Source organism: Opisthorchis viverrini (genome assembly GCF_000715545.1).
Source record: "Opisthorchis viverrini unplaced genomic scaffold opera_v5_121, whole genome shotgun sequence".
In the NCBI taxonomy this organism is placed as follows: Eukaryota; Metazoa; Platyhelminthes; class Trematoda; order Opisthorchiida; family Opisthorchiidae; genus Opisthorchis; species Opisthorchis viverrini.
The window spans coordinates 61971-81076 of NW_008751776.1; the positions used below are offsets into that span (position 1 = coordinate 61971).

The 19106-nt window shown below is 42.6% G+C and overlaps 1 protein-coding gene across 1 annotated transcript in view; it reads left to right on the plus strand.

The window, feature by feature from the left end:
* T265_13923 (hypothetical protein) overlaps nt 1–19106 on the plus strand; it is a gene marked incomplete at both ends in the record, with an annotated part of 70012 nt that overhangs the window by 41622 nt on the left and 9284 nt on the right. The window contains 3 exons of the mRNA XM_009171191.1: nt 2353–2514; nt 13669–14008; nt 15855–16024. Coding sequence (XP_009169455.1) covers nt 2353–2514; nt 13669–14008; nt 15855–16024 — 672 coding nt within the window. The remainder of the gene's footprint in view (nt 1–2352; nt 2515–13668; nt 14009–15854; nt 16025–19106) is intronic.

Consider the following 19106-nt stretch of genomic DNA (forward strand, 5'->3'; position numbering starts at 1 on the left):
GGGTTTATCGGGTAGTGAAACCAGCGAATCCAAGGCTGTAAAAGAATGAACTTATCATTGTTGATTACGATACTCTTAGGCAGGCAGTGTACCTTAAAATTGGTCACATCACGAATGACGTGGTGATTTAGGCCTGATCATTCGTGTCACGTGATACACCGTCTGCCATAGCCTATGACCATGGGTCAAAACGGGAGGGCTTCTTCAGTTCTCTAATAGGAAGCGAAGAAGAATTGACGGATTGCGCCGATACCTGAATAAGAATCTAGTAACTGGTACCCATGCTGACTGTTGTGCGACCATGACTTAAAATGCGCACTCGTCCACGATCTTATTCGATCTAAGACCCTCCACATGTGCACAGTCGTTCACCAACTTTATTGATGCTGGCCCGCAAAGTCTGTCCAGATATATGTCATTTATAGAACCTGTATAGTAATCTGTATCTATACCAGTGTCACTTCGGTAACATAAATCACTAGACGGTTCAATTGTTACGTACACTGCACCTAATTCAATTTGGACCATTAATAGCTCTAGTTAAAAAGACTGAATTTATTCCCTCGAGGCGCAAAGTGTACAGAATTAAACCCTCTCACTTTCGTCATGGTACTGTTGGCCTTGTTCTGTGCTCAATAATTTGCGCTAAGTTGTGTTGTGTGTAAACAAACCGGGGATAGTGCAGCTTGGTTTTAAACTGGAATCATAAAGGGAATTAAGGGGTTTGAAAACCCTAGAATCGAGCACAGTGTTGAAGGTTTGAAATTCTTCTGAAATTTTTATAGTGTACGCAGCTGATGATTCCAAAAAGGGATGGGAGATTTCTTCACTGCTTCCCGGATTTTCAGATGCCCCTTCGGTCACTTAGCCTAAGCTGCTGTTTGACCTTTTTACTGGTGGTTCCCGCCAATTCTACACACGGGCCTTCTTCCTTAGACTGGCTGGTTTACAACCCGGCACAGGCATGGTGCGATTTCAGACAAAACTCGAAAAGCTTTTCAGGACCTACATTTAGCTGAATAGATAAGCTGGTTATCTAGATAACAACATATCGTTTCAAGGTCAGCCAACGATGTCTATCAGCGCAAGTCAAATTTGTGATTTCACAATACGCACTCGAGCACAGAGCGACATTTCATACACTTATTGATCATAGGAAAAAACGTTCCCTTACATAAACTTCCAGTTAGTTTTTGTGAAAACGTTGGTGTTCTTGTCCCCTGGGCAAAGTCCTCAAACAGCTAAATTTCTGCGGCAACAGGAAAACTGTCTAAAACGTTTTGAACCAGGTTTTCATCTGAAACGCTAAAGAGAGTCCAAAGCGTATTTTCAGTTTAACGAATATATATAGAATGTTTTCCAACCTTTTCTTACCGTGATGCCCGAACTCCACTTATCCGCAAACGGATCGAACGGGTAAGCGAGCTTATTGGAGCCTATTGGCATACCTGAAGGAGGCTGAGTGACACATTGAATCATAATAGCGGGGAGAATTTATGTAAGCATATGAAAAACGGCCGTCATACTGGTGGCAACCGTCCGAATTGGACTGGTTTCAAATTAGAAACAACCTGTCTGCAGTTCGTGTTTCCGAGGCGAATTATTTCCATTCTGCCAATGACACTTTCTGAAACGATCTTTTTTGTTCTAAGACTGTTTTGATGGAAGGCTTTTATGCAAGACAGCAGCAGAAATCCACGTTTCGAAAGAAGCTAGGGCTACAGTCGAATCATGGGTCATCAGATAAGTAACTTTGTGTCTAATCTTGAGCTCTGTAGATAACGGAATCAACCCCCCTGGGTTACTTCCGAATGTCGCAGTTTTTTCACCTCGTTTCTTGCGTTGCTCACACCTACTTTCAAAGTTTTAACACTAACTCTTTTTATTGCCCAACTTTGTGGCGTTACAAACCCTAAGAATGAGATCAGATGCCAAACCCAAATCCTGGTCAAATTCACCCGAAGCTGCTGTCCTGAGTATTTTTGTCTTGTTGAACAGGAACGATCTGAGTCAATTATGGCAGATTTACCGCGTATTTCTGTGGTGAATTAATTCGTGGGACTTTCCACCACAGGTATTATTTGTGTCCAGCGATTGGTTACTTTCTGTTCGAGGCGTTTAAAAGCGATGTGTTTAGGTGAAATACAGTTACTGTGCTCCGAAAACCTCCAGCAGAGGATGCCGAATAAGAACTCTGGTGATGCAGGCGGCAACCACCTCCCGATCACGATATCCCACGCTTGTAGGTTTGCCTGTTCAAACACTGGCATACTAAACGCACCAGCGAATCATAGCTTCTCTTCTGAAACGAACAGCAACTAAACACCTTTACTTTGTTGGTTTCCGATGTAGCATATCAGAAATGCTTCGGTCAATGTTGCATCGTCTGCTGTACCTTCATGTGTCTTGGCTATTTTGTGGTCCTCCGCTCTCAGCCGTCAGTCGTTCTGCAGGACTGTGAAGTGCGACAGAGAGAACAAGCCCTTGTCTTTATCGGGGGACATCCAAGGAGTGGTGAGTTTTTCATACTGGTCAAATCGCATTTGATTTTTTTCCTATACACTCACCTCCCCTTGAGAGATGCTGGAACGCAGTATGAAAACACAAAAAGATCTTTTGTTTACATTAGACCGTGCAACAAAAAGGCATCGGTAGATGTCCTATTAAACATTCCAAACGTCTTCTAACCCTCCACTATTTCTTGAGTTTGAGTAGATTTGATTACAAGAAATGCCTACCTTATACTTGTTCGAACAATCCAACCAGAGGCCGAGGTTTTCACAGGCCTTGATGTTTCTTAGAATGTTGCTGCAATATGGGTCCAAAACGATCATTTGAATCGTCAAAGTTGCTTTTTTGTAGTTTAGCTAGAAAGTGGTTTACCTTTCGACTTTACAGAATAATTTTCTAGAAGATATTACGTGAAATTACTGCCGATACCAAGATGGGTTTAGTCAACAGAAAAAGATGCTTGAGGGACAATGTATTTTGATTCTTACATGGGTATTTACGGGGCGCCTATGAAACAGCTGTGACATCTAACGTTCATCGTAAAAGAGAGATTCAGCTGGGTTCCAAGTAGTCTCTCGTCGTATTTTGATTCTTACATGGGTATTTACGGGGCGCCTATGAAACAGCTGTGACATCTAACGTTCATCGTAAAAGAGAGATTCAGCTGGGTTCCAAGTGAGTCTCTCGTCCAAACCATATACATGCATGCACATGAGCGTAGTTCGCTGACGTTCATCTTATGTGGCATCCGGAAGGTTTTGACGTAAACTACCATAGGTATAAACGCGATATTAACGAAAAGGCACACCCATGGATGGACGAATCATCAACATCCCGTTCATCTGATGGATGCCCAATCGACAGAGTTACCGAGGGCGTTGGCTGCCCATTACCTTGTCAAACGAAAAATTTGTATCACTACCGAGATTCCTCAAGTGCGTGTAGATGGATCAGACAACTGATGCTCGCATTAGAAGTTTTGTGCGGATGACCACAGGACCGTGCGTCTTCCGAATAAATTTCACAGCTGATGAGCTTGAACGAGGATCTGATGAGTCACAATAGGGATACAACGCTCTGTGTGGTGTGGTAATGACCAACGATTATCAGAAGATTGATGATTCTTGGGTGAAACTTTCAGGGTATTACCGATAGACAAAAGATTGCCCGAATAGAATAACATCCGTAAATGAATGCCCTAATCGGTGTGCTACCTGTGTCTTCCCGTAGTTTGTAGCCGAGCAGTCGGTACCTTCGTCTGTGTTTCCAAAAATTTGACCATAAAATGTCTACTTGCAAGAATGTAACTACGCTAACTGGTAACCAGATTTGGTTGAATATGTCCATTTGGTAGCTCTAACAACCAAGTATGGCGAGGGTATAGGGACGTGTCATCAGACGCAGAACCACTTCACAGTACGTTCCCCAGTCTAAGCCTGGAGATTGAAGAACAAGAAATGTGTGATCTTCCTTAAAAGTAATCTTTTATAGAGACGAAACATCCACAAAAACAGATGGTTGATGTATAACCTCTGAGAAAGAGACAGAGATAGTTTTGTAAGCTGGGGATCAAATGTTGCTTCCAGAAAAAGTACGGAGGATATTCAGTGCTGTCTACAGTGACGTTTTTGGAACCGTCCAAACTTTCGACAATCATGGTCAGTCTTCTTCAAGTAACAACAAAAGAAATCAAAACTTAATCAAAGCGGAGGCAAAAAACGGGTCATTGTTCATCTGGGTGGTTATCTGGGCTTTCAGATGTGAGGTAATGAAGTTTCTTGACCATAAGGTTAAACTGTAGATTGCCCTGTTTGACCTGTGTCTGTATACTAAATCTCGGAGTTACTGACATACCCGGGGTGTGTATAGATCCACTGTTGAAGCAGCGGTGTGCATGTACACCGGAACAGTGCTGTAGAATGCACGTGCGGTAAGTGCATCGGCTGAAAGCGGCATCACAAAACAGCCTCTATTTCAGCATCTCCATGAAGCTATGAAGGCAGAAGTTTTTCTCTGTCTTGAGTCACAAGCGAGGAAGCTAATTCCCGCCTTTTCAAAAGAGGATTGGTATGAAATTGCAGATTTCTATATCAGCAAAGAAAAAACAACTTTGAATCTCAGTTGTGAAGCGTGACAAGACCGTCTTTCTAACAGGGATTGGGAAGAGTTACCTCAGGATCATAAAAAGAGATGATCATTAAAAGGAGGGTGTAAGCAGAATGCTATCCAATAAACTGTACTTTCGAAGCCACTACGGATAACTCCATTTGTTGAACTAACCCCCTAACTCTAAATTCGTTCAAGCCTTGTGGTTCTGTTAGACTCTTCAAAGTGGCTGTTCCAGCCAGATTCTTCGGACTATCAAAGTTGCACAAACATATCGTCCGATTTAGTCTAACTGTCCTCTTCGGGGTACCTCCTTACACCCAGACTGTCCAAAGATTTTCCAAAGATTTTCAACCCACTTAGTCAGCTTTTTAATACAGATGGATCCATCGAATCAGTAAAACAATTGTCACTGTTGTGATACGGTCTTCTTATACGGTTCATCTCTGCCCCTGTGTTCTTAGTTCTGACAGTCTGAAATACACAAGAAGATCACTTTGACAATGTCTAGTTCTGAATAACCATACACTCATTCCTGCACACTTTGCAGACAGACTGGGCTATGGGCAGCTTTCCTACTGATTCTCTACCGCAGCCCATCCTGAATAGTAAATGTTTCACATCAAGCCATCAAGATTGTGGCGAAGATCAGTGGAGAGCAGATTCGTTCCGATAAAAAAAGTGTTTGAATAAAATTTTATTTCACTTTCATCGCCTTGTGCGAATCGATCCAATCCGTGGAAGAAAAATAGCCCATCTTTATAAAAAAAGTACACTTAATAACGGTCACCCTGAAACACCGTCTAATCACTGCAATCTGAAACTGGTCTGTGCCCTTCCACTCTGCATAAGGACGGCGTCGGCCCACGCTAGCCCTCTTAGGGAAACAATTTCGTGGTAATTTATCGTTAATCGTCAGCTAAATGGACTAAATCAGATCAGCTCCAAAAAAGTTCATTCTCGAAGGCTACAATCACCGGAAAAAGATGGACCAGTAAACCCAAGAAATGATGTCAAAGACTTGCTACGCATCCCCTACCCTCCGAAAGCATTAGTCATGTGTCCTTCACTCCGAACATCCACACCACGTTTCATGTGGAGAACACTCCATACACAGCCGTTCGCAGAAACGCTTTACTCACAGCAGAGTACCCGGTAAACTGCGGCGAGGCTGAAGGCGATGACGTTCACACCAACCCATAGTTAGACAAAATTACACTCGCAATTGCCTCCAATGAAGCACGTCGCGTTAAACAATCTGTAACAGTCTTAAAATTCCACACGTTAACTAAAAACATGGACGTAAAGCTGAAAGTTCGCACATCCTAAGAAAAAATCTTGATATATACCTTGAATCCGAAGCAATCTTTTCATGCGTTAAGTAGCCAGAGAGCGTCGAGCTATCATTTGGTTTCCTGCAGCATACACAGCAGGTCAAAGACAGCCCGACAGTATAACTCCAAATCATGAAGCTCTACGCTTCCAGGTCAAAAAAAAAACAAAAATACAAACACAACGGGAGTTTCATGAGTCGAAGTTGTCTTGATATAACCAGCCAGTTGCCATCTTGGTTAGGCTATAATTTCCATCATCGTTCCTTGGAAATATCTGCCAGTTTGAAAAACTGACCCTGTGCAGTCCCCACCCTGAAAACAAAAGTTCTGAGGAGCATAAACTGCATTAAACCAGTATATCACCTGATTATGTTAAACGCACTTAACCATACTCAACCATACTATACCATACCCTACTACACCATGCAATACCACACCACACTATACTATCCTATGCTTCGGCATACTTTGCCAAACTTTAGTGCGCTATACAATACTATGTATGTTGGAATATTGGTATCTCAGATGCATTTATCGATGGTTGCACGAAACGTCTCAGTCAAGTGGCACCGAGCGAAATCCCACTATAATCTGCGGTGGCACGATCGATTAAAACCGGTAAAATTACCGGTAAAATTAAAACCGATTAAAACCGGCAGCCTGAGTATGCGTTTGCTGTTAAAATCGCATCTGGCATGGCGAAATGGTGGCAGATCCTCGGCGAACTAACTGGATATTGACCATCCCAAATATTCTCAAATACACACAAGACTATTTGATGACCTAGAAGTATACGTATTTGTCCCGTCACTAGTATTAACAAGTGCCAGGAGATTTCCATGGCTTAAAGATGAGCGAATTAAGTATGTATTGATTTCTATACTGTGTCACTTGTGTGCTCTAGCTCTTTTTTCCCGTTATCTACGTTGACAAGACTTCCATCTGACGACTTTTGTTTCTAGTGTTTGGAACACGTCTATGAGATCCTGGTCTACATTTAGCCACCAAGCCCAATGAAAATTCAACGAGTGGGGAATGAAAGTTTCTAGACACAGACTGAGACTTGTTTCGTCAAACATGGCTGAAGTTGATTAATGATACTACTCACTACTCACAAGGTCTTCGACAGCCCACGACCGGTTTCGTCCCTCTTGGTTCTCAGAACCGACAGATATAGTTATGCGGTCAGATCTGAAAGAGTCAGTCGCCAGTGATGACGAAAAGTAGAACAGCTTAACGAGGGAAAGAATAATTCATCATTCTTACAGTAGATAATCAGCATTCCCACGTAGACAGAACTAACTTGCTCAACACATTCCCACAAAAAACGGCACGTGGGCTGAATTCTTGGGGCCTGGCAAGAGGTCGTATACGAGAATATGCGTTTAGAAAGCAACCCAAATGTTACATATTTCTGATGCAGAAAAAACTGTGTCAGGCCAAATGTTATGTTCCCTGATACGATTGTGAACTCCGTGGAGAAGCTTGGCCAGAACGCTTTCCGCTAGCACGTTGAGGATTAGCGGGTGAAATCGGAAGGTTCAGTCCTGGTTAGTCACAAATACTGTCGGCCTCAGTAGCAGCACTAAAACCTGTTTCAGTTCAGCCACTGATCGATAAACCCATTCACAAGGATGCTGGAGCTGTTTCTTCTTTGACCATTAGTCCGCAGAAGCAGCACTAAAACCTGTTTCAGTTCGATAAACCCATTCACAAGGATGCTGGGGCTGTTTCTGCTTTGACCATTAATCCAAAACCATGGCTTTTAGCTGGTCTTTGGAGACCCATTCCAAAATTCTGGCCAAAAACACTCACACAGTTGCTCAGTAAAGCAGAGCACATTTCGTCACCCAGCTATTAATTCCCCACGTATACTGGACACAAGCTCTAACCAACCTTCAAGTAGTATCGTACGGAAAATCCAAAACATTCAGTCGCAACAGTCACCGTTTCCCATTCCCCATGCATCACCGCAAGTTATCCCAATTTGTCGTTGAATTCCCTGCTTTTTTATGCTCAACCCGTTTCAAACTATGCGCCATCTCAGAGCCAACTGACAGTCGGTTGAGAGGTGAAGTTCGCATGTGCATCGCGCCGGAGATCTGGCGAAGTCTGCGAGATTGTGCTGGTTGAATGAAAACTGGAACCTATCCGAGAATACCGACTTCTCATAAACCGGCTAATTTCATGGCACAATTCAGACCACATAGTATGAAGTCAAAAAACGGGAGGAGTAAAATATTCCACTTATTTCACGGCTGACATTTCCTTGCGTGTTGTGCTCACCTCTCTACTAGATGATCAAACTGCAATTAAGGCTGACTTATCTTCAGTTTACTTACATTGTCTACTACACTGACATGAACGCAACCGGAATCGTCACATTCTTTTCACAGACAGGACCAAAGTTTCCAGGTGCATTCTATTCGGGCCTTTTTAGACACAAGTGCCGACTACGGACTTTTGACTGCCGTACTGCCGGGAGCAGTAAGACTAGACTGTAGTACCTCTGTGCATGAGTCTATTGATCGACAGCTGATCTCGCCGCGCATTGTGTATTTACCTATAAACGAGTAGTCATGTTTTCCCGAATGGTCTTTACACAATGTACCGCTGTGATTGACTGCTCGGATCCCCGAATAAAAGTGTATAGTGCTTACCCTATTTCGTGCACTGTCTGTCAAGCAGGGGCACCGTTAATCAGTTCCATGCTCCCGAAATCGGTTTAAGAAGGAAGGAAGAATTACCATTCGAATTGGACTGATATGAACGCAGGGTCTGCAGAGCGTTGATAGAGGCCCACATTCATGATGATGATGATTTCACCCTCAACAGAATAGTAAAAAATGAAGAGATAGTTACTATTGATCACGTTACGGCCGACATTGCAGCTTGAATGCAGCACCGACCGGTGATCCTGTTTGGAGTAGAATTGCAAACACAAAGGCATTTTTGTTTGTTTTTATCTGGCGCCATCACCCTTTACAACACACAAATTATAAGCAGCTACATAGACAACTGAAAAATTTGGAATTTATAAGTTTTTCCAGAGGAACTTGGAAGTTCTTGTTATAACATAGGTAGGGATGAAACATGTTTTGCTTGAAACCACTGTCCAGCAAGACTAGATGCTCTTTAAAGCCATGAAATTAATCCATTGGGTGCTCTAAGCTTTCGCAGATTCAAACACGCAGTGCTACGAAGGTTTGGCTTCGTAGTTGAAAGGTCAACATCACAATGAGCATAGTTGGCCAGTGTGCACATATTGTGCACCGGTGCCTAATTGTTGCATTGAAAACGAAAAGATTAACAAAGAACGATCCTAGAGGAAACTACTCACAAGGTTGCTGAAAACTCTCCGACAGCCCACGACCGGTTTCGGGCTTCTTGGAACTCATCAGGTAGGCGAATAAAAACCTGCCAAATGGATGACAGCGGAAAACAACAGACGGGGCACAAATGTCTGGATGGGAGTTCATCGTAATGACTGGGTTGTCCGGGCTGCAATGTGTCTGTTTGTTTTGTGCCATCAGTTTTATCACTGAGTCAGTGCTGAGCAGCGCAGCTATTTATGACAGCATATCGATTATTTTTATTTCTATCCCACACGTTTCACTCCAAGGCTTTATTTAATTAAAAAAATTATAATAAACAAGTAACTTCGTTCCATGAAACTAAAAATACCGACAGCCAAGAATGAGGTTGCTCTGATAAACTTTGTTCATGAAACAAGGTGTGCACAAGTGAAGGCAGGTAGCTAATTCGTCGGCTCTCATGGGGCAGTTCACCCTGTATTGTGCAGCTGTAAGTCAACCAGTCGAGTGCTACAGACTGCTTCTGTTTTACAGGTTGATAAATAGTTCACTAAACAGCAAACTAAATGTCTTGGTTTTTTAAAAATAACTTAATGTAGTGTTTTACACTTTTAGTTCAGCATTAAGGTTAAAAGCTAATTTGGTGTGCGCAGAGTTGTGCTTTTTTCGGTACCGGAGGTTTTTCACAGAGAGTAGATGCTTTCTTATTCATTGTGGAAAGTTCATCGGAAAAGCTCATCAAAAAGCTTGTACACAGCTTATCGTGCATGGCACAGAGTCCTTGTTGATTTTCGTTCGCATCACATAAATTCTGATTGGTTTGGTCTTCCAAATCTTGACCTCGTTAACCACACAGTCCAACGCACAACTTCAAGAAGAACATTCTGAACGAACATGTTTGTCAAATTTCAGGATAATTTGATTGTTCCAATGAACACCTTAGGTAAACCGATCAACCCGGGTGTTATCTGTGGAAACTAACTGTGGATATCAACTAGTAAACAAAATGTGTCGCAGCAAAATATACTCATTTGCAAACCAATTTAGTTTTGCGAGAGACTCACCTGGCACCCAGATGAATCTCTCGTTTGCGATGTTTCCAGAAGAATTTTCAGCAACCTTATGAGTAGTGTATTACGAAAAATGCATCGTAGTTTTGGATAAGAAACATCAGTAAATATTATGTGTGATCCATCTGTGGCTATGAACTCACATTTGGAGGTTTATCTCATTTCGTATTTTCTGTATGAGCGAGTGAGAAGGACGGTGAAAACAGGACGTTCTGACATCCTCTGCATGAAACATGATGAAACAGTTGGCACCCTATTCAACCCAAGTTTGAGCGGTGACCGAGTTTTAGCAGCATACGTCCATAGTCTGAATGCGTGGGTTGAACAGGATTATCACCAAAAGTTTGCTCAAAAGCACAACAAAGATAAGGTTTGTGTGAAACTTCAGCATTATATATTCAAGGCTCTCAGCAACTGGTGCGCTACGATCACAAGGTAATGAGCTCTTGCTGGGAGATGGAGGTTATAAAACCTAGATGGACTGCCACTTGTAGGAACATGCAGACTTATATTGCGCTCCATAAAACGCACAATCTTCGTGCAGTTTTTTGGGTTTTTCTTCCACGTGTGTATTCAGCGCAATATATACCTCATTTATCTATTATATATGTCCCATAATTTCGTGCCACTTATACTGACACTGTAGTAACGAAAATCTCAGTCGGCTGTCAGCATAGTGAAGATCAAGTCGCGGTTAGAAGATGCGATCATGGTTACACCTTACCGTGCAAGTTCGTCGCTCAGATGTTCCTTTGAACAGGTTTTGTTACATGGACTGCCGTTAATGATCACCTTTCTCTCCACTACCATCTCTCAGTGGTTTTCATTAGGGTATGCAATCGCTTCATCATCCGTTACGTTCTCTAGTTGATGAATCGACGTTGAACGGCAGCTGAGGTAACTAGAAAACAGAATACCTACAATAATCCGGTTTATACTACCCAACAGAATATTGGAAATCTTCTATTGTTAATTTGACGTTGTTCGACTTGTTGTAACAGCTACTAACTGGGTAGATTGCAAAGCATTAGGCATGCCGGGAACGCTTAGCCTGGAATGGCACTCTAGAAGAATCGTTGGATAAAAACATTGTGAACTGGCGACTGATTGTCGCCTGGATTATCGTCGACAGATCAGCGGAAAATAGGATGCAGTCAACTCTTTTCAGTGTAAGTTCCAGAGAAAATCGCAGTCAGACGTATTGTGTATTTTGATCTGGAAAAGTACATGGTGGGTTAAAAAGATCTGGTACATAGGATAAAGTGTTGCGAAACTTTCGGAAACTGCAGGGAATTCGGGTTGCACACAGGGAATCAACGCAATTTCGATGGGATCCTGACTGCTTACATCCAAGAAAGGACAATTTGTCTTGGTTGCCGCCGGATTCTGTTATTTGTTGTGTCAATGATTCCACGGGACAGTGACCTTGGGTTCTCCAGAATAGAGTTTCATTGTTCGTAAGATGTATCTTAAATATGAGGTTCAAAATCTTACTACTAACGGACCACAGTTAATCCGAAGGGTAGCACAACCTCCGCAAGTTACACGGACTTTCCGTCTGATCACCCAGTTGACGCTGGATCAGATAGCTTGAACTGTATGACTGATTTGTGATCCTGTTCAAGTGCGAGTTCATCACATAGCTTACCGGCCACCAGTAACCGGATAGTATACTTACCACCTGCTAACCAGAAGGCTGTGAGCTTCCATTTCCCAAGAGAGATGCATGGACTGTGCGCTAGGAAAGATGACAGCGCTACATGGCGCTTCTCGGTTTTCAGCATGGAACTAGAACAACTGCGGAATGAAACTGAAACTGGATTGGGAAATCTCCCTACAGCCTACGAAACTAACAGCTGATGTGAATTTGAAGGGATAAGAATGATCGATAAACATGCTGAGGTTCGTCGCAAGCCCTCAGCCACCCTAAACACGATTAAAACAACAGTGAGCATCGGCGACAGTTGCTTGTTTATTAAGGTACCGGTATCATCCGTCACTTGACCCAGTATAGTCCTATGCAACATATATCCGCGAACGCCCATCAGCACACCATCAAAGTAGCAAGGGATAAACCGTTTGTGATTGTATCCACCAGGGGATAACAATGTGGCTAAAAAAACGAAACGGACTCACTGCGACCAATACACTTATTTGCAAACCAATTTGGTTTTCACGGGAGACTCAAGTGAATCTCTCGTTTATGATGTACTTCAACTGAATGTGCCGCACACAGGCCGCTTCATGTTTCAGTGTTTAACATATTCGAGATATCGCAGTATATTTTCACAAAGGAAACTAACCACAAGGTTGCTGGAAACTCTTCGACAGCCCACGACCGGTTTTGCTCTTCTTGAGTCTCCAGTGAAAACTACATGAATTGCAAATGAGTGTACTTGTCGCAATTAGTCCAATTCGGGTTCAAGTGGAACATAAGGTTGACGGAAATTCGGGAATTGCGCCTGCCGGTCGTGGGCTGTCGAAGAGTTTTCAGAAACCTTGTAAGTAGGTTCTATTTTGAAACAGACTTACTCTGGTGCCAACTAGTTAACTTTACCAGATGAACTGGTATGTTAGTAACACTCAAGTTTGACCTTAGTAGATCGCGCGCATCCGCATTTTGAGTAAGTCTATAAAGTCCAGGCTGCACTGGTGAGTGGCAGCCTACCGACTCAGTTGTATTCTAGCATTGTTGCGCACTGTGTCTCAAAACCACTCATGTCGCAATGGGTAGCCGCTCTCCCTGACGCTCTGTTCAGCGCCAGGTCTTCCTTGACAGACAGGGGAGAAGCTTCCCTTTTCAGAAATGACCTGAAGGCTTTCTCGATTTGGAACTCCATTCTTTACTTGACAGCATTTAAGTTTTGCGTGCCATTTCCCGCTATTCCTTTCAAAAGGCCCAACCAGTGGAGGTGGTTTCGCATTAAACTACATTCCATTGTAACGATTTTTGTGACTTAAAGGGCTTTTCTATTCAGAATTTGGTTTCTTCATTTGACTGGTGAAGACGGTGCAGGTGAAGTCGATTAAGAATCCGGATATATGTTTGTGTAGTGTGCAAGTCTCACCGTGTGCAATGGTGGAGAGGATACAATGGTCCAGTATACTGCAATCTCGATATAGACGCACAAGTCCAGACGGACTTTTCAAGATGACCAAATGCCGTACTGGCCTTTGAAACTCGTGCGTTTATTTCATTGGCGGATGTCCTGTTTGTAAATAGTGAACTGTCAAGACAGAAGATATATGTTTAGCAGAACACATAGTGTTTTGTTTTAGATTCACTCTTAAAGAACGATGATCGCTTCAGTTTTCATTTTCTACAACTTACAGGAACCACATTACTACGCATCATGTTAGATGTCCACCCAATGATCCGATGCGGTCCAGAGACACATGTCTTACCGGCACTACTCACTATGGTCAAAAAATTCGAGAAAGGTTTTCAAAAGCAACGGTTGGAAGCAGCACATCTGTTTCCCGATCCGCTCTACCGGGCTTCATCCGCCTTTGTCAGCAGTCTCATTGATGCGGCCGGATCCCCAGCTCCGGTCTTGTGTAACAAGGACCCTTTGACGTTACAGCACATTAGTCGTTTACGGATGATGTTTCCCAAAGCAAAATTTATTCACATCGTTCGAGACGGCCGGGCGGTCACAAACTCAATGATTAAGTAAGTGCGCGCAGTATGTACAGTTAAAAATGGCACCAAGTAAGCGATGTTTTTGTAAACTTTTACATTTTCCTTTCGGTCGCACATGGCGGTGAAGTAAGCAGAAAAACTCCCCACTTTTTTGACTTGAGTTAGTGCGGTTAGACCAGTGATGCGATGTTGGAAGAATGGAACAAAATTATGATCATTAGATCGGATGTTATTTCCCGAATTATCAACTATTTCATTTACAAGGAAACACAGTTTACACTAAATCGTTGACGCTGCAGATTTTTCGAATAAATGTCAACCTATGAGAAACCAGGTTTCTAAATGAAACGCTTGGTGAATAATCACAGACAAACAGACGAGCTGAAAAAATATGGCAGTTAGCGTCACACTTGTCGATTATCTGATGAGTTTGACAACCGTAAAATACTTTCAACAGCCAACAGACGTATTTTTTTAAAGCAAACTTTAACAAATGCACCTGCAAAAACCAGTTAACAGTATTTGGTAAAGGAGAATTTTAGATAAAGTGCTCAGTACTACTCAGCCAAGTGCCCCGACAAAACATATCGACATGCTTTCCATCGACTTCTCCGACCAAAAGGAGCGTCAGTTTTTGAACTTAATTCCCTTCAGAAGTCGACTGGCTAAGCCACCTCAAAAAAAAGCTTATATCGGGAAGGTCACATTCCTGGAAGTAAAATTAGAACTCCCTGGATTTACTGAGGCCATAAAACCCCACCAAAATCTCAGTGGGGACGCCGACACGCAATCGGGTCAGTCAATCATTCAATCAATCCAGCAAAAGCCGATGTGTGTTCTGGCACATCACAGAAACACGGCCAAATATGATCAGCGTACAGGCGTTTCATATAAGCACAATCGATGTTGATGGGTTTTCATTAAACGCCTATCTGTTAGCCTGGATCATTGTCAGAAAGCGCAGGGACGTGGTAACTTTTGCGCTTGAACACACTCACTTGTTGTAACAAAGCTGTTGTGTTCCTTGTCGGTGAATTCCTTTTCTGGCATCAGCTAGTGGAGTGGGAACAGCAGTCAGCTGTAACAGATAACTTGACCTGCTGGTTGCTCTACAATTGAAATGAAAATACCTAGGTTGTTACCACCGGTGCTTGTGTATCTTGAAGTGTGATCTAAACCTAGGTGAGATTTGTGAGAGCACACGATGTCTTAGTACATTATGATGAAATTTCATCACGCTTCACCATAACCTCCATCAATACCAACCAAGAGGCCTTCAATTTTTTACTTGGTTTGCTCCGGGAAGCATCGTTCCGGGCGGCTTAGCCGGGACCGAAAGTATCCCACGAATCTTCTTTCTGAAATGAATTTACATGTAGGAAAGAGCTGAACTCAATCATGTGCGGGCGTAAAGGTCTACCCCAGGAAGTATTCATATTGACTGCGGTTAGCTTTTGTCATCATATCCACTGGTTTCAAGCTGCTCAAGATATCAGCACTGTCGGAAGATTTGCCACACAGTTCGCACCAAAGTGACCTTGACATTAAAATGTTACTATCTTCATAATCCAAACAGAGTAAAATGAATTTGAAGCACCATAGTCTACATACAAGCTTACAGGACAATCCAGTGGTTCAGTTATTTTTGGCTTAAACCAGCGCCCTTGACTTTTTTAAGCTAGGTCTTGAGTTGACAAGGTCAGGAACTATTAGTGAGAACAGGGTCCTTCCGCCTCAAATCATAACCAATGGTATCAAGAGATATTAGGAAATCCAATGCATCCATGGAATAAAAGGCTTTCATACTGGACGCATTTAACTTCCAATGTCCTTCATACACCCACTTCCTCCCCTTATTCCGAATTTTCTACCATAGACGGAAGATTCGCATGAGCAGCGTCATCACTGACCCGCAGAAATTATTCACCCGGTGGGAGAGAATCGTCCGTGATGTGGATCAGCAGTGCTCTGATACGGACAAGTGCTTCACGGTTCTCTACGAGGATCTTGTACTCAGACCAAACGATACGATGCACAAACTGTTAAGTAAGTAGCTTGTAGTGAGCTCAAAACTCACGGTACTAGCTCGCTGGACTTTTTTTTTACCTCAGCACACTCCGGTTTGTGCTGGATAAAGGGTGTACAAAATGGCTCAGAGGAGTGTACTCGGAACTCAAACATGTAAGGACATGTTTGCTAGAGCATATACAATGTTTGAAGAAAACCAAAACTTGGTAGGAATAAGTTATGATGATTACATGTGGTCCTGAGTAGACGAACCAATAGCTCCCTGACAGAATTCTCTCATGAGACGTAAAACGCTAAAAATCTCCGATTGTAAGCAAATATTCAAAACGTTTTAGCGGGTTATTTTATAGGGTAAATTGCCCTCTACCGCGAGATGATAAATCAATTTGGTTTTCACGAGAGACTCAACTGAATCTCTCGTTTATGATATACTACAACTGAATGTAGAACACCATAATCGAAAGATTCAGTTGAGTCTCTCGTGAAAACCAAATTGATTTATCATCTCGCGGTAGAGGGCAATTTACCCTATAAAATAACCCGCTAAAACGTTTTGAATATTTGCTTACAATCGGAGATTTTTAGCGTTTTACGTCTCATGAGAGAATTCTGTCAGGGAGCTATTGGTTCGTCTACTCAGGACCACATAGACACCTTGTGTCACGTCTTGCAACCTGTGCAACATGGAGTTAATACAACGCCGTCACGACTGTTTGCAGATTTGCTATACTGCCTGCTTGATAACGAATATGGAAGAATAATGAAGAACTTCTACCAGGCTCCGAAACAAAGCTTGGTTTTAATAGTTGACCACCTGTGCGGTGCACGGAGGGAGAAGTTAAAATTCGATCATCGATGATCTACTATTTTGAACTGAGACACTTCGCAAGTTGGGAAACTCATTTTCCGATTTCAATTAAGAATCTTTTCAGTATGCGAAGTGCAGAAATGCCCTCAAGCACTGTACAGCTGTTTCATCCTTATTGTGAATCATCAGTAGTGCGTAGCAGATGAAAAGTGAATGGCACTAAATCCTCTCTAAGTGCAAGCTAGGTACACTTTTGATCAAGACCTCGTGATCGAACGGTTGAGTACTCAACCATTAGTCTGGAGGTCGTGATCTCCACACGCAATTTTGACCTGAGCACAGATTCCCAATAATAACAGAGCAGTTGTACAGTGCTTCTGGGCTCTTGGCATAGGCTGACCTGCCAATCTCGTCCTACTCACAGTTCGCGGAAGCAAAAAACCGATCGACATCCACAAACTTTCAGCACGGTTGCACACACTGTATACCAGAACCCGCTGATAGTTACTATAGCACCGACAGAGCCCAAGATAGCTCCATCGTTAAGGTACCAACATACTGACCGGAAGGTCGGTGGTTCAAACCCAAACTCTACTCTAGTCTCCATGCTTACCTCTCGTATAGCAAAATCTATGCACTGAAAAGATGATAAAATGTATGGATTAGTATTTTATTATCAAGCCCCAAGACCACGGACTGGCTCACTTACACTCTGGACTAAAGTCCGATTGACAACATTTGAGTTCTAACTGGGGTTAGGGATTACGCGAATTATCGTGTCTTTATTTGTCTAGGGATGGATAACATTTGAATTTGAAATTTTACAGAACGTGTTCTTCACAGCATTAAGTTAATTATCCAGAATAGACATTTCATCCTCCGGAGTACGGGAGTGACGGCTCATTTTCAGAGAATAGAACGTTTTTTATATTGTAAATAACCAGTTGAGACAGCAGCCGTACTTTCACGCATCACCGAGGTGCGGCGAGCTTTCGTTGTTCCTCTCTCATTTACATTACCGCCATCATCAATCTTGAGAGCTGCATTAATCCAGAATTCACAATCTCTCAGTGACAGTCAGCTGGCTAGAAATAAATCGGTTCGGTCGGAAAAAAGATCCCGATTCTGTGCTAACCTTCCCGACGAGTCGGTATACTTGGTTAGTTTTTCCTATTTTTCTTTTGGTCTTGTTCTCAAGTCTGCACGAATGCCAAAAGAGAGACCGATTCATTGTTTCTACACCTGTGGCATAACTAAGAGTTGAACAAAGTTTTGACGATCAGACTACTGAAATTCCGGTAGATTTAGGGTATCCCCACTCAGCTTGATTTAACTAAATTGGAATGCTAAATCAAAACTCAGCTCACCGTCTACTAGTATTCGGAGGTGAAGGCTTTGATGTCTGCGTGGACAGAGAACATTTTTGTAATCAAATGTGTTACGACGTTAGTAAAAGATAGCGCAAACTTTTGAACAAACTAGTGAATCGTCTCCTTCAGATAGATTCAGAAAGATCTAAGTCCCAACGCAGCTCTCCATTGGATTGAACTTCTCGTCGGCTCGACGGCGTTAGCTTCACGTCGTATATCGCTTGTGCGGTTACCGATATACCGAATCTTGTCCGATTGGGTCGCTCCAGGACTTATCAAGTTACTTGTATGTTATTTGTCAATCATGAGTCCAAATGATACTTTCATGTACTGTTTCAATATAAAAACACCCACTACCGCTAAGGGGATGGCGTCGGAATTTCACAGCTTCCCTTCGGCTGAAGGCTCTTTAATAAAAGTTGACTCGCATTCAGACACTTATTGATCCCCTCTATCCTTTCATTCATGTTTTTATGACAACTGAGAGCGCTGAGTAGGATGAGAGACACTAAACACCATCTTACGCGGCCGAAGACTCTTGGTCAAATCATGAAGTGCAGAAGAAATCACAAGTCTTTTAGGACCAAAAGTGAAAGCATCATAGGTAAACCTCTTTTGCTGATGACTACTAGCCGGCCAATCACTTGAGTAATTTATTTGGCAACTGGTCTCAAACTAGAAGTTTGATTGCATCGAAACAATCAGCTCAATTTTGCTGGCCTCCATCTTCTTTGAAAGCCGTTTCTTGCTTTTGGTGTTGAGTAGAGGGGACCTTTCCATGCTTTCCTCGTGTCCCCCAAAAACTTGCTGCCAAGTTAGGCGACAATGTCAACTTGGTAGTAAGACATTTGGTAATGGAGGTGTTCGGTGTTGTTTCATCACGTACTCTTTCCCGAAAACGGAGGTGTAGTTTGCATGTGAT